General features: G+C 34.2%; 1 protein-coding gene across 1 annotated transcript in view; it reads right to left on the bottom strand.

Moving 5' to 3' along the window:
• Positions 1 to 5,984: 5,984 nt before the first annotated feature.
• Positions 5,985 to 17,427, bottom strand: part of LOC150099035 (glucose dehydrogenase [FAD, quinone]-like) — a 60,880-nt gene continuing 49,437 nt past the window's right edge. The window contains exons 9-11 of the mRNA XM_090405795.1: positions 11,192 to 11,369; positions 7,640 to 7,856; positions 5,985 to 6,153 (exon numbers count right to left, since the gene is read on the bottom strand). Of these exons, the coding sequence (XP_090261921.1) occupies positions 5,985 to 6,153; positions 7,640 to 7,856; positions 11,192 to 11,369 (564 nt within the window). The remainder of the gene's footprint in view (positions 6,154 to 7,639; positions 7,857 to 11,191; positions 11,370 to 17,427) is intronic.

Genomic DNA, 17,427 nt, shown 5'->3' with positions numbered 1-17,427 from the left:
TCAAATTTTCATCGCAAATAGAAAAATGTGGTGTTGACATACTTTTGTTTCGAATGTCATGTATACTTATTTTGTAGATGAAGTCGGTAAAATATAGCGCACTAGAGTAAATGGCTGAAATCGATTTACGATAACTCTTGCCGAGGTGCTTGAGTAATTTTCTTTACACTCTCTTCCTTCAGAACCACTTTCCGTTTTCATCATGTTGTGTGCCAAAATTTTCAGGCCATTCATCCTCATAAGAAACGAAACTATTTGGAATTGGTCAGAGTTAGTTGAAATATATAATCTGAACCTCTGGATGGTAAACATTCTTGTCATCGTTCTCTTAATTTTTTTTTTCGATTGGTCTAAATTACTCTTAGTTCTTGAGCAATGTAATGTTGTCATCTACCTATATGAAATATTTAATCGAAGTTTCTCTGACGATGTAAGAGCATTTATTTTTTTATACAAATCTTGTACCCCTGAAGGTGTAAAGCCGGTGACTTAAACTTTCAGGTTATATTGTTTATTTTTTATATTTAGAATATTCGTGTTCCATGTGCAGAAGTGTCTGGAAAGAAGAAACTCCCCTACGCTTCACTCACCGCTGTTCATATTCTTCAGTCTGGACTTGAGAGCTTAGCTTCCAGAAATATACACCAAAATTGGTATAAGTCAGAACTGTGTGAAAAATTTCCGAATTAGAATAAATGGCCTACAGTTTTTTTTTTACCAATTCGGCTGAAATTCACACACAAAAACGTTGTTCGAGCCATGCCACTTATAGAAGCTCAACAGTATATGAGGAAAACACTTCTCTTTTCGTTCGAGGAGATGAATATTTTTTTTTTTTTGAACGACTTAAAGATACAGCACATATTGTAAATTGCTGAAATCAGTTTAACGATGTGATCTGCAGAACGAACAATAAAGGAGCGATCCACATTCATCATACTATTCATCATAGACGGAGTGGTATGAATTTATCTGATGATAAAAATTTTTCATAATATTTTTTATGAAAAAATATTTTTTCACGAAACAAAAATAATGTGAAATCTGTTGAAAGGCTGAAATCTTAAGGTAACGTAAAGAGAGAGAATTGATATACGACTTGTTCATGGTGTTAGCCATGACACTTTACTGGAAATCTAATATCTGTAATTTTGGCTCGAAAATTACAGAACGGGAGGAATCTGTATATGGGACTTTCCAGTTCAAGGTGAGATAGACCAATCTCAGAAAGATGAAACAGGTTTTCTCTCCTCGAAAATTTTAGTTTTAAAGGAGATTTTCGGGATTTATTCCGCAGCCTCTTCCAGCTTTTCTAGCCCGACAATGTACTAAGGTTACCACTGTTCTTGAGGTAACGGTGTTCTGTATGACGCAAGCGCCAACTTTGGAATAAAACAAATGAATATTATTAATCGGCAATTTATTACGTAAGACGTCCAAGGATATGGTGCCGGTGCTCCACAATCCACCATCTGAGCTATCTATTGACCATTCATACTATTTTTGTGTCTACGTTTTCAGGAGAGAAAACCTGCTTCATCTTTATGAGATTGGTCTATATATCACCTTCAAATGGAAAGTCCTATATACAGATTCCTCCCGTTCTGACGAAAATCGAACTCATTCGCTTCCGGTCTGGGGTTGCGATGTTCCCGGCGTTCTTCCAACTGCGCTAAAAAGTTCTGATTTACAAGAAACAGAAAGCAGTGTTACATTTTAAACCTTAAATCCAGTTAATGAGAGCAGCAATTAATACAGAGAAAAGTATGCTAAAAAGCGATGGCTTCTATTTTTATCCGACAGACACTCCTGCCCCAAAGATACTTTAACAGGTTGGATATTTCAACTTATTTCTACACAATTTGGAGTGTAGTAGTTGCGTAACGTCCTTCAAAGCATTCACCTAAGACGGATAAGTAAACTAGTATCGGTTTGGATGGCTGAGTATGTGTGTGTGTGTTCCAATCAACAAGCTGCATTTGTTCGAATCCCCCATGAACATGGACATACATAATTGAATTGAGGTGGGAAATAAATATCCTCGTGCAGTGTTAGAACTCCTCCCAGCTTATTTATTGTTACGTTAAGTGACTTAAAAAAAGTTCGACATTTTGTATCCAGGTTATATACAAATATAGTAAAAATACAAACAGTATCATCTACTTGAGTACTAAAAATACGAATAAAAATGAATGAGTGAGTACTTATTTGCGAATGAGGGTAAAACTAAAGAAGAACAATATGTAGTGATTATGGGTTGATTCATTCACAAACACTTCAGCGGGTTTCACCTTTTAAATCCATATTGACTCAAGAATATAGCGTAAAATCGTGTGAGAAGTTACTTAGAACTGACCATTATAAGAGAGAGAGAGAGAGTACATCCAGCAGGTCGAATCGATGATTCTATTTCGGCTATTATTCTCATATAAATATATATGTAATATACATGTACAAGGGACTTGATTGCAGTTTAAATTCGACTTGTTTGACATAATTAAATTTGTTTTAAATTATAAATTTCTGTCTTCAATTCAAGCAATAACAAACAGCAGAAACAACATTAATACTGTTGTCATAAAATACTGTCAGCGAACTCGATGCTTAAAATTCTAACCCGTTCTTGATACTCAGTTGACGTTTTTATTACTAAGTGAGATAATTTCATGAAATAAAAATTTTTAATTTTTTTTTTAATGTGACTCATACCTACGAAAGGTTTTCAAAAATCTAGAGTACATTCGTACCGCAGGTAGACTAAGGATTTTTTTTTTTTACTATATATATATATATACACACACACACACACACACACACAGGGTGGCCATAAAATAACTTTCCATCTGTGGAGGCATCTGTAGCCAAAACCAATAAGGGAATGAGATCAAATTTAATATTGAGTCTTCTGAATGCATGGGGAGATGATTTCCGAAAAAAAAAAAGATTTAGTACAAAAAGTCGCCGATAGTGGAAATTTTGGCGCTGACGGAGCAGAAAACATGCGGATAATTATATTAAAGGCAGATAAAATGGAATAACATTTCGACGGTGTGAGCGACCACGTCATATTCCAGCTGGATGTGTGGGGCGTTAGAATGATATTAATTAATCTGAAACAACCTGCGAGAGAGAGAGAGAAATTAATGTAGTGATTGAACTTGCAGAAAATAATGTTTTATTCATCAGCATCAGGGTCCTCTGGACCACATACACGATTTTCAATGTGCTGACCTGTCTATGTGCGACATGTTCTATAGCTGAGCATAAGGAGTCGGATTGGATGTTCATAACAGCCCGTTTTATGTTCTCTTTCAAGATATGCAAGTTGGGAACGCCACCAACATACACAGCGGATTTCAACTCCCAGAGCCAAAAGTCACATGGAGTGATGTCCGGGGATCGAGGCGACCATACCGTCGGAACGAATTGACGGATAACCCTCTCATTACTGAAATTCTAGCGTAAAAGGCGCTGTACTGAACGTTCAATGTGTGGCCATGTTCAATCATGCTCCATTACTGGAGAGATTACAGGACCTGTAGGGGTAATACGCTCAAAAAATTATGGTCCTGTTATGAAATCGGCTGTGAAGCCACACCACACACTTACTTTTGGAGAATGCAGTGGCACTTGCTGGATCGTTTGGGGATGTTCAGATGCCCAAATTCTGCAGTTGTGAGTGTTGACCGACTCATTCAGATAAAAATGAGCCTCATCACCCCACAATATTCTCCAAGGCCAGTCATTGTCGACCACCATGCGGGAAAGAAACGTTAGCGCGAAGGTCATGGGTTTATCATAATCTGCTGTAGTTAGTGCTTGCACACGACTGAAATTATACGGATAGGAGTGAAGCATTTTCCGTAAGATTTTCCAGACTGCACCATAAGATGTATCAAGTTTGCTAGCTATGGCACGAGCGCTTGGGCCAGTACTGGTCCCTGTGTCGTCGAGCACCGCAGCAGTAGCAACGTCTGTTATTGTCTCTTCTTGCACTGTTTTCGGTCCTCTTCCAGGTCTAACTCCTAGTGATCCAGTTTCTTCAAACTTCTTAATCATATCTCTCAGTGGTACGCCTGATATAGGAAGGCCTCATAATTAGGTTATGAGGCCTTCTAAACTAACGAAGGGCCGCTACGGCATTGCACTGTTTAAGGTAAAACAAGTAAAGCATGCTGAGGCAAGGTAGGACGCATATTGAGCACAATTCGTCAGTCATTCGAATAACTGCCTGAATGTTCCAAATCCCTTTTTAAGTGGAATTGGTGGCGATCCTGTCAAGTACGCACAGTAAAAGTTGCATAATCCTTTATACCTGCGTTTACTGGAAATATTTGACAGCGTCCTTTCCCCCAGCGCCAAAATTTCCCCTATCGGCGATTTTTGGTACTAATTCTTTTTTTTTTTTTGCCGAATTCATCTCCCCATGCTTTCGAAAGTCTCAATATAAAATGTGGTCTTATATTGTGTATATTAGGTTTAGTTACAGGTACCTCCAAAGAGGGAAAGTTAATTTATGGCCACCCTGTATTTTAATAATTTTTATCATTTTTATCTGTCTGGAACCATGCCCTACAGACGAAACATGGAACTTTTTCAAGTCACGTCAGTTAAGTTAACTGTGTGGTAGTTTCACACAGGGTGATAACATTAATTGTATACCTAAAATATCGCAAACATGCTTAAGGCGGGATTCAAACCGGCAGTCTGTGAGTTGAAATGCGGACACACTAACCACTCAGCCAGCAATTACATGACTGATTATGTTTTCAAAGCATATTTTAAAATACTCTAATAAATGATGTTATGATATAACTTTTCCACCCTGTTTGTCAGCTCTCTATCTCGTTGCCTCACTTGAAAGAATCTGGTATGCTAATTAATGGGCTTTTCATATATATCGGTATCTTAGATGTTGATTGGTCTAATATCCAGGAGAAGCTCTTCTGATTAGATTGTTGCATAATTTAAAGAGGAATCAACTTGAGGTATTTCGACGTGTTGCGGAAAGCAAAATAAGCACTCATTTTTAGAGAAGAAAACATATAGTCATATGAGAGAACCAATCTTAAATTTAAAGGAATGTTCCATTTTCTACTATCATAATTTCAAGAGTGCCTGTTTACATGACACTTTGTGAATTAATTAAACGTAAAAAATAAATAATTGAGAATCAGTTGTTTCATTTATATGTATTCCAATGCATTTAGGAGTTTTATAGACTTCGTTTAACACAATTATTAATTATAGGATAGTTAGTTCTGTTCTTTCAATGCTAAGTACTGACAGAGCTTGGTCAAACTATTTATGCAAACAATAACATTTGTCCATTTTAATTTCTGTGTCACCTTCTTTCAATATTTTAATGTTTGCCAGAACTAAACATATGTTGCCACAACGTACATGCTAAATGTATAAAGTTTTGTACCCATTTACATTTTTCCTGTAACAAAAAATAACAAAATACAATAGGAACAATGTGAAGGCAATACCTATAATGATATGTTCTTTAAGAAGGAAAAAACAAGGGTTCCAAATGCAGAATTTCTTTTTTCTTTTTTACGACGGTTTTACGTTTTCAAATATGTTGATCCCAGATGTTTTATCCAGTGATGTGATCCTGTGTTTCGTAGAGAAATCCGTCGTTTAATTATATAAATATAACTTATATTTTTTGTACGAGTACACAGTTCGAAGCTCATTTGGGTCAACTACTTACAAATGACTGGTGTAGGTATGAAGGTTATGATTAGTTTGAAGGTTTGTATTCTAACTGACCGGACACTGTGTTGGGACCAATACTGTACCACTTACTGACGACGCTGAGTATAGTCACCTAATGTTTTCTGTGTGTCCTGAGATTCTGAGAATAACTAGAGAGAAACAGGCCTAACTCAAACGACGACTCTTACTTGTAATGAGCAAAGGATGAAACTCAAATTTAACGTTTTTTGGAATTATTTTTTTGTTAAATAGCACATCTATTATCTGTTATCCACGTGATCATTTTTCTTACTCAAGAGAGTTATTTTACCCTTAATCATATCGGATCCTTTTTCTCCAATCATAATTGTTGGTGCATTTAAATTTCCAGAAACGATTTTTGGCATAATAGAGGCGTCAATCACTCGAAGTCCGTATACACCATACACCCTGAAAAGAAACAAAAAATAGTGTTAGATGGAAAGAAAGTAACAGATTAATAATGCTCTGCATATTCTCTAGTTCACAAGGGAATCGCACTCTCCCAATCCGTAAAAAATTGAGGATATTGTACAAAGGAGGAACAGTAATAAAAGTATACTGGGTAGACGTACGTATTCGGGTCTCGTTTGAATGGTATTCATCAATACATCGAAAGAAACATCATTTTGACTACTTTCCTTATATTCGAAACATGGATCCGTTAGGATTTTAACTTATATGTATTGATTCAAAATAACAAAACTGTGATAACGCTAAAAGATATTTTAATATTGATTAAAGGACGTAATATTATCTTTCATTTTATGAGTCTGAATAGAGTTAAATTGTTTTAAACAATTTCTTTAAAGACATTTTCGTCGTTTTTCTTATGAAAATGTTGCGCATGTCAATAGTTTTAATTAGTTACATGTGACGCCGTATGGTGTCAGTGGGTTTAGAGAGGAAAGCCTTCTGCTAGAAAAAGTGGTCGAGTTGCAGATGCCCTTTCGAAAAGTAATAGGGTAATTACAAACATCCATACCCCTGACGATATTCGAACCCGCAGACTGTAGAACGTATACACTAACCACTCAACCAACCGGGCTGGCCGTCACTAGCGCTTACATAAATAAGAGTTCGTGGAGTTTCAAAGGATCGAGAGTCAGATGCCATGCAATATCTGTATTCAGTGATACATATATGTATATATATATATATATATATATATGAACCAATAAACGGAACGAGACCAAATTTTATATTGAGACTTTTGAAGGAATGTGGAGATGATTTCCGAGAAAAAAAAATTTAGTACCAAAAGTCGCTGATAGGGGAAATTTTGTTGAGATGAGTCACCCATACAGTCCAAGAATCCGGATTCTCGGACTGTATAAATAGAGGCGAGTGATATGCAGCGTCGATCCGTGAACCATATAATTCCTAGCTCTGACTCTAGTTTGGCTTGGACAATATCAGGAAAATACTAATTAGTTCAGTGAATCATCACAACTTACCTCAAGTGAAGAGAAGAAAGCGTAGGTATGCGATGTGTTCGGTGTGTGATTATTGGTCATAATATCACCATTGCCATTAATGACGTTCAGTGTCATGAAAATAAATGAATAGAGGTTCTAACATTTTATACAAATCTATATTAGCTATGGCAGTTCTTTTGGCTTGGGTACATTTTGTTCTCTAAGACAACTATAATCATGTCGGGTAAAATGAACTTCACTCATTTGACTATCTTAGAATCCGGATTCTAAGATAGTCAAATAATATAAATATATTATTACTGATATGAAATTATATATTTATAAACTTCATTAATTGCTCTTGTCGAAATACTTTAGGGTATGGCTTATCTTTGCTATATACATTGCACTTTGCTTGATAGAATTTGATTTTGGTAAAATATTCATGTAAGGAACAAGAAAATAACTTGCATACCGACCTTAATTCCGGATCTACTACAGCTGTTGGATCATAAGGCGGGCCCATTTTGCAGGTTCCACATGGATGGTATATCGTGAAAGTTAAAGTTCGAGCCACACAAGCCAAATAATCGTCCCCGCTGTAATGGTCACAACCAGGAAGAGAAGTCATATATGGAACAGATCCATATTTCTTTAGGGGAGGGGTTCTGCTGAGTGCAATGCCTATCTTCATACCTAATAAACATTGGAAGTTTTTAACAACGCAATATCGCAATATGTGTTTTCAAATGTAGCAGATTTCAAATATTAAAATATGAAGAGAACAACTGTCATTGTCCACAGTAGCCTATGCCACTCAGTTGAAAGAATGAATTAAAATTCTGGAAATGACAAAATGAAATTTGTGATCTTTTCAGAAAAAGTAGATTTTAATTAGAAGCTTTCAAAACACAACAGCAGTTAACAAAGATGCAGTTTGATGTATCACAATTATAAAAGAAAGAGAGAGAGATAAGCAAATAGGAAATAAGGCTAAATAAGGTAAATATAATGAAACAGTGATGATATATAATGAAAGTGTACAAGTAAAATGAAGTTGTAAATAAAATTAAATGTATAATACTATAAAATAAAAAAGTAAGAATTAACAAAAACTAATAGTGGTTTTACTGGTCTCAATTATTAATAACTTTGCTACTATTAGTCTGCGACTTGTAGCTGGTTTAATTGTATGAGGCAATAGAACAGCCCACAGTCAATTTCAGGGATTAAAAAAATACAAAATCTAATAACACATAAAAGTTTATTTAATAGAATGGAAGAACCCACATTTCTCCTAGTTGCTTTACATTATGAATTGTTATATCGCGTATATCCCAGGGAAGGATTTGTAGATAAAAACAATGTTTTACGGGAAAGTAGGAAATTTTGTAAGGGATTAACTGGTTTAAAAGCTGTTCTGACATCGATGGGGTATTAAATATTATTTATTCCTGCGAAAGGGACACATGAGTCAAACCAGAAGAAGTTTTGAAATCCATAAAAATATTAATACAGTACGTAGGCGATGTTGAAAATATGACACGTAAATGAGAAGGAACAACGAAGCGGACTCTTGGCACACATTCTCGCAGGTGACTCTACTAGATTAGCGAGCATCCTCCATGCTTTACTTAGAAGAGAATGCATTCATCAGAACGTTCGAGAAGTTCTAAATTGCTTGCATGGCACATTAAATGGAAACGCAGGTCTCACACTTCATAATAACTGCAAGTCACTAATGCTTGTATGTAACATTCGAGACCTCTCTTATGCTAGCAATCACATACACTGATTATTCATCGTAGTTAATTCATTCAAATAACGTTTTGTAGCAAATTATTCAAATATAGTGATGACGATGACGGCAAAAGAGAAGTATGCTTATAGGTCCCAGAACTGTTGCTACCTTGAACGTATTTTGCATTCAGTTTAATCTGTCTAGTAAATACCATGTGTTGTAAACTTTTTTTTTTTTTTTTTTTTTTGTATGTGTGTTTGGATAAATGCTGTAGGCGAACGCATTTTGCAGAGTAGCATGCTCAGGCATTGCGTATATAATTAATAAATGAGTCATAATATATTGTATTCATACTATTGCGAAGGGAATATTTTTGGCAGCTTGCATATTCAATGCGAGCAATGACATTTATGGAATTTGCATAGAGATCTTCTATCGCCTCTAGATAACTAAATGACGAGTAGTAGTGCATTATATAATAATAATCATAATTATTTTGTTATTTATTGTCACACAGAATTTGTATAATCACAATTAAAACTGCACAGCATTGTTAAATTTCTTTTAAAATACGCCTGCTGAGTGTATCAGACAAGTTCTTAGACTTCACTTTTTACAATAATAGCTGTAAAGATTATTACCCTGATATGGATCATAAAGAAACGTATAGAATACTGTTACAGTCCCGCACATTTAATTTTCATTCTTATTTAACATGGTTCTTACTTATCGGCATTTTTTTCATCCTCAATCTGTTGTTTGTCTCTGATTAATTTATATTTTGATATGCGTCTGGTAATTTGTCTTGTCAAAGTTTTTCTTTAAACACTATTTATTTTATTTTTTTAAATTTTATTCTATTTAAGTGAGCATAAAATCATAGATTAGCTTTATAAAACATGCTCTCTCAAATATCTTCGTTTGGGTTATGATTCGGGGAATCGATGTCTACTTATGTCAGTCGGCTAATTTTTCTCATAAATCTCATAACTAGGGTCTTCAGTCTTCGATGAACCGTTTTATTTCTAATCCGCCTGTAATATCCACTTTTTAGAATTGGTTTGAATGATGATTTAGTGTTTTGCCTGGCGAATTTACTCAACTATCTGCTATAAGCGTGCTTATTCTAATATCGATTTCCATATTTAACTTGTCATCTTCACTAAAATAGTGCCGAAGTATTTGTGAATTTCACTTACTTTGTTGGTTAACTATGAGAATTCAGTTAATAATTTCAAATTCCTTATCATTTCCATCGCTAATTTTTATACAAAATTAACTGAATGGGAGTTAGTTATTAATTGCTAATCTCACACAGATTAGCATTTAATAGACAAATTATATTAACAAACAAAATATGCAATTGTAGAATTTGGTCTGGAATGGTGCTAAACAAACAGCATTTACAAGGAGTATATCTTGAAGAGAAATTGTATGATCCACAAGTAATTTTTTCTTCTAAAGAAACGTATAGAATGTACGCAGATGTGTTCGCTCCTCTAGAGGAGTGAATAATCCCGAATGAACATTAATAGGTTGGTAAAAGTCCTCCCATTTTACCAAATAAGATAAAATTCCAAAATTGCCATGTCTAAAATTCTCTAATGAGACAACTGTACGTTGCGGATTGCATTTGAAATGACAGCGAGGGATATAGAGGAGAGCGGAAGCATTAATATGAACACACTAGATGTGTACCCAGTTAGAAGGCATACACATTTTGAGCGAGTATTATGTTGAGTATTGAAATTCATTTTTTAACCAAATAATATTTTCCAATTTAAGAGTAAGTTTTGATATTATATTAAAACATGTTGCGATATAGTTCTGAACTAAATTAAACCCAATATTCTTGACTGTCTCAAAATTGCCACATTTTCATACGGTTAGAAATAGGACCTGTGTTCATATAAATATATTTTTTTTTTATTTAAAATCACTCAAAGAAAAATATAATTTAAAATACTCACTAACCAACTGTCTGTGCAGGATATCCGGTTGGTTTAGTAACTCGTTTTGTGCTGAGAAAATTTTCAGCATAATCTACCTAATATGTGCTGTACTTGCATGCAGGCGTACTATACCTAATAAAGATGAACCTATAGGTTCGGTGTAGCTTTGGAAAATTTCTTTATGATTAATAATAGCGGAATAACTTAAGAAACATTCAGTTATTTAATTCTATATAAACAAAATATAAAGAACTTGGTTTAGTTGGTTGGTTTATCGGTGCAAGAGCAGGCAAATAAAAAGAAGTTTCGATTGAAGTCTTATTTGTTTGTTCACTTACCTTCTACCATAGCTCTAACGTCATCTGGATGAGTGAGGTACTTCGGATCAATGATCGGATATTCATACGGATCACGCGAACGCAACTTAATGTAACCTCTGCTTTTTGGCCTCAAGAGAACTGGGTTCATGCTGTATCCATCTTGTTTTATGTATGGCTTATAGTAAGACCAAAAGGTCTAAAACAAAACATAATAAATGTAAACATTTTATGTAACAAAAAATTAATAACTCTTAATTCTCTCTTTGTTAGAACCAAAACCAATGGGCAGATATATCTCTTATTCATCTTATTTAAAAAACGATCAACCGTTTTATCATTGTTTTCAGTGATATTTAAGTGTAATAAGTCTAGATCAAGTCTATCTTCATCAGGAAGATCAAGACAGACTTCATCTTCTTGAATATAATGCTGTTTGAACATCGTCCGTAAACTCTCAGGATGGCTAAAATTTGGTATTTGTATGTCATGCAATTTTTCTAAAAGATTTCGGACATAAAATAAAATTGAAATCCTTTTGCTAATTGTTTATGCGCAAAGTGAGCAAAGAGACAATTGTGCACATCAAAATATGACTCTGTCAGGGCACTTATAAATTCGTCACTGACCATGCCAAAGTTTCGGTTTACAAATCTGATATTGATAAGTCTATTTCTGGGGTTGATGTCTTTGCATTACGGACTTTATTTAGATAAATAAAATATGAAAATTATTGTACTGTATACTGCTACTTAAGAAAAAAAATTCAATGAGCAACAACAGCTTCACATAATATTGAGGATGCATATAAAATTTATTTTACAGATTTATTCCTCTTAATAATTTAATTTATGTGTTTATTGATTTATTTAAAATTCCGTCGTGTCATTTCATGCTTATGGATTTAAAGCTATTCTGATTTTAATTAAAACTGAATTTTTTAACGAAGAGTAAAGTGATAAGTGGACAATTATAAGAAATTATTTTAAGTTTTTGTAGTCTGGTATAAATTCCACATGAGAAAGTTGACAAATTTTATTCAGTTTAAACCCCATTTATGTTATGTTAAAATGGGCAGCTGTGGTGAGGAAACCGTAAGAGATCCGCATACGTCAGGTTTTTGATGAAAGATAATGAAAATGTGATGTAGAATCATACTTTGTTGCTTGTTACGGTACTGTTTTTTTTTAACATTTACTGTAACTGTTTCAATTCTCTGACGAAATTATAATTAATGTATGACTATTTTTGAATGCTGCCATCGCGTGTAATGTTTTGTGCTGTTAGTTTTAATTGTTTTTTTCTTTTTTTTTCCTCCACATACTTAATCTGCTCTGACATGCATGCCGCTACTGACCCTCCCAACTGTCTCACAAACCAAATATCACATGAACAAAGGATCTTGTGTCCTGATTTTCTGAGTAGTGGTTGACACACACAAGATATCATTGTTAACTTGTTCGTGATAAACCCTATGCAAAGGAGTGATACCGCTCGTCTATATTCTTCTTTATTATGTTCATCAGTTTGTCTAGGAGCCCTTTTAGAATGTCCTCAACCATTTTTTTTTTATTATAACCAGTTTTTTTTTTTTTTTGGTGTGTGTGTGTGGGGGGGAAGGTTGGGTATTCGACTATGTTGGACAGAGGTATTCGAGTTTTCCAGCTTTTCTTCTCAGTACTACTAGAAATGTTATATATTCTATATCTCGAAGAGATTTCATAATACCAATTTTTTGTGACGGATGGTGGTGAGTTGTTCGGAGAGTGTTTTCTGTTTTCTAATTCGTAGATAACGACTGTTAAAATAAAGAACAAAATCTTGTAACGAGTATATTATCCACATGTCGTTGCAAATATTTCGGTCGTAATTCATAATTCTCCATGCATGAGTTTAAAATGATTAAACACCTCCCAATAAAGAAGAGAAAGTTGAAAGATCATTGATAGGTCTTTTTTTCCCCATAGAATTTGTTCTGTAGTTTAGACGAATATGTTGTTGATAGTGTTCACATAACTTCACAGTGTCCGGTGGGAATAGTTCTTGTATTAGGCCTATGGTGCGTATGCAAAACGTATTCAGTGACATTAAGACCTACAGGCTACTTGACTGTGACCCGCTTGGCACACTCACAACATGACAAACAATTCTGAGATCTTATCAATTGGCCTGAAGATACCAAGAAACGTCTCACGTCCCGACATGGCATCCTTTACTTCCAACAATTTACGGAGTTTCGTAGGTACACAAAGAGGACATAACACTGCTGCCAATAGTGAACACTAGCTGTGTTTTCTTTCGAAATATATCGCACTACTAATAGGCAAGACAGATACTTACATTAAAAACAAGCACAGTTTATTGAAAACAAGAAGGATTTTGTAATAGATTCTTCTGACTAACTAGCAAATCTAGACGTCACCAAGCTGTTCACAATATCCCACGAACATAAATAGAAACCGAACTCAACATTGCTTTTTAAAAATGTTCCGTGTTATTTCAGTTAATTTGCTTGTTATTTAACTGTCACTGATTTTTGTTTTCACTCTGCTAATGAACAGTACTCGAATGTGGACAAAATTAGAAGTTGTTTAACTCAGTAAAATTTGTCATCAAACACTGTCCATGTGGATTTTATAACGGGCTTAAAAAGTTTGATATGCTCCCCATCGAAAGGATCATAGGAAATAAAATTTTTTGATAAAAAAAGTTCTTGAAAAGAGAAAGGGGATCCACAGAGCTGGCACAATAAGCCTGGACTTTTTTTCTTTCTTCTGTTTGTTTGTTTGCACTAACTGATCATTTGAAATGCCCCCAACGGATTATTCAAAACATCATTCCTTGCTTTCCATATTCAGTGGAGTTTCCATAAAATGCTTATTATCACCGCATAATTATATTTAACTCAAAAACGAAAGATACAACAAATTGAGTAAGTACAAAAAACTATTTTTGAAGAATCACAAGAAAATTTCAAAGATTATTTGAGGATAAGAATAAGAAAGATAATTACAAGAATAATACAGTTAAAAAGCAAATAAAAAGTTTATACACATATTTCTAAGTATGCGTATAATTAAAGTATTAAGAATTCAATAGCTATTGTTCGACCACATTTTTGAAAAACTTTATATACGTCGTTTTACAGGCCAGAGTTCGATGCGCAGTTTAATTTTTTTAATATTTTTTTTATTTGCAGTCCACAGTTCTTTCTATTTATTCTATTCTACTTTTTTATACTTTTACTTATATTTTATATATATACATATATCACAGAAACATAATATGCATCTGAAAAAATGCTGTTATAAATCTCTGGACAGAATTCACTGATATTTCAAGACATAATATGATGTGATATTATGGTTATTTGAATTTCATATCCGTAGGATGATCAGCACCGATACAAAAGACGGAAACGAGTGCATCGAAGTCAAGGCAATTGTATCTTCGATTTTTGGAACTATTAAATCAGTGGTTTATTGATCAATTAATGTTGTAGAAACTCAGTTTGTGAATAAATTTCACGATGTCATTAGTGGTAGATTATTTCCATTCCCCCCTCAACGTGAGACCAGCACTATGCTTATTTGAGGGAAGAAGGCTTGAAAGTCTGGCGACTGCAACCCGTTCCTCTTTTTCCAGGAACTTTACCTTCTATTACTCTTCTAAGAAGTCCTCCTTCCATCCTTTCAGTGTGTCCAAAGTATTTCAACTTTCTTCTGTCGGTATCCCTACCCAGCTTAAAGTTCTGCTGATCCTTTCTAGCACCCATCCATTTGTCCACCTTTCAGTATGTGATATCTTGAACAGCCTTCTGTAACACCACATCTCAAAAGCAGTTATCCTTATGATGATGATGGTTACTCTTCATTCTCGTAGTCTGCTATGTCTGCATATTGTGTGTGTTCATTTTACTGTTTTGCGAGATGAAAAACCAACTTTCCGGGAGGAAAAAAAGTTAACCACCTCAGTATAAGATTGGCTAATTCATTTTCAATTGAGAAGCGCTGGCGAAGGTTCTTCGCGTCCTAGATGGGATTCGATTCCCGAGTTTTCCCTGACTAAATGGCATCGAAGCCGACTGTGCTACGGAAACTCCAACGAACTTAAGTTAACGGGCAAAAAAGCGATCAATACTACCATTTGAATTTCAGAGCCGTGTTAGATTAAATTTCACAAGAAATTTCATATCACTAACCAATTGTATGGTTACTGATAGGTGAAGTAATTTAGAGGAGCATGAATCTTAACTGCCGTGAGAGTTCAGAGTACGAGCAGAAATGGGAGATGAAAATATTTTCCCTCAATGTGGTGGCTCCTTTGAAATCGACTAGGCACTTTGAAACGTGAATCGAATACTTCAATGGTAGTGGCACTTATACAATGAAATTCTTTTAACCCTGAGAGAACAATTACGAAGGCTTTTCAAATGAAAATCTCTTAACTGACATCATGCAAACATGGCATGAGGTCTGTTCTCTTCAAAGCGTATCAAACTATCGAGGGAACGCGCTCAGCTGGCACTCCATACCGTCATTAGGAACGAATAGGACATATGTACTTAACATGCGAAACATCAACTTCCATACACATTGTGAGATATAATAAACTGCAATGACATTAAGCGCCCTTTTTTTTTTTTCTTTCTTTCAAGGTTGCGAGCTACATTCGCCATACATGAACGCTCTGTGTGGTGTGCTGGGCGGAAATTTTGACGACCTATTGTAAACCTGAGTTTTAAATTCTTGAACAAATACTTGACCAGATACGATTCTATTGAATTTTTCATTGATTCCATATAGCCATTTCTTAAAAATGTAAATAGCCATAGCTGCAGAACCATTCGTTATTTTCACACATTCATAAGAAGCTCTATAAATAAAATAAAATAAATACTCGAAGCATACAGTTAATCACATTCCTCCTCATTGATACTATTAATTAATATTTAACATAATGTTCTATTTCTTAAAAGAATCGTTGCTTTAGTTAAGTATCTTAGTAATTAGTTTTACTAGATATATTAATTGTTTATTTAATTAAATTAAACGTTTACTAAATAGTTTTAAGGCGCACTAAAAACTAATAAAAAGATTCAGTAGCAAAACATTAATTAAAATTAACTGACTTGAAAAATTAATACGGCGTGTATAACCGAATATTTATATGATTAGAGAGAAGAAAAACGAAGAATATTGTCTTTTGATTCATTTTTGATTGCAGAAGTTAAAGCTGAAAAAAATTATAGGCCTTCATGTGAAGGATTCTTCATGCCGGACAGCGCTGGGATAGGTACATACACATGCGGCTTATTACATTATTATTTTTTTAAAAGTGTAAATGTGCAAAGTGTACCCCTACGTCTAAAAGCTTCGATATATTCATTTTACATCTATCGCGGGGATATTAAATATCCCGATAAAAAGATTGGTCACTTGATGACAGCAAATAAAAGACTACGAGAGCAGTTTTTAATGTTTTTGATTTATCAGAGGAAAATATTACTTTTCTTTACACGTCACGAAAAGGTCAAAAAATGGTTCCTAACTATTGAATCTTTATTTTGCATTTACTTATTTGGTTTCCTTAAAAAATCATACCACATAATCCTTTATAGAACTTGTTTCTAGTGATTACTAAAATTATTCTTAAAGAAGAATTCCTAAACAGATATGGCTGAACTTTATTTTAGTTATACTGGTTACTTCTTTTTACGTGAAAGTTGTAAACCAATCCCACATTAAGTACTAATCTAAGTAGGCTAAGGATTAGATAATTCGGGAAACGTGATCTGGAGACTAAACATAATACTTTTTTTTTTTTTTTCAGGACAATTTAGTAATCTAATAAGCAGGTGATAGTAGCAATTACAAAACAGAACCCAGTTGGCTTTGCGATTACTGAATAGAGACATTTGGGAACATATGTTAATATGTTCCCAAATGTCTCTATCTAAATTCTTCAGAAATGAAGTATTTTGACGACAAGATGGATTGAGTAGAAATGAGATGTATTTTAAAAACAAACTGAATAAGTTAAAATCGAATCATATTACAAAATGAGATCTAATCGAAAAACCTCATTATAATAAAAGATAATACAGCAATCCGTCGATTAATGCGTCTCCCATTAGTGCGTTTTCGATTAATGCGTGATTTTTTTTTCTATACCCAAATTCGATTAGTGCACCTATATACATCTTAAAAATAAATGTTACAGATTTTAAAAATTTTCTATCTATACATTTTATGGCT

Source organism: Typopeltis vanoorti, chromosome 15 (assembly GCF_054136105.1).
Source record: "Typopeltis vanoorti isolate ZY-2024b chromosome 15, IOZ_Tvanoo_1.0, whole genome shotgun sequence".
NCBI lineage: Eukaryota > Metazoa > Arthropoda > Arachnida > Uropygi > Thelyphonidae > Typopeltis > Typopeltis vanoorti.
Note: the sequence above shows the minus strand (reverse complement) of the source record. Positions and strands in the feature narration are given on the sequence as shown.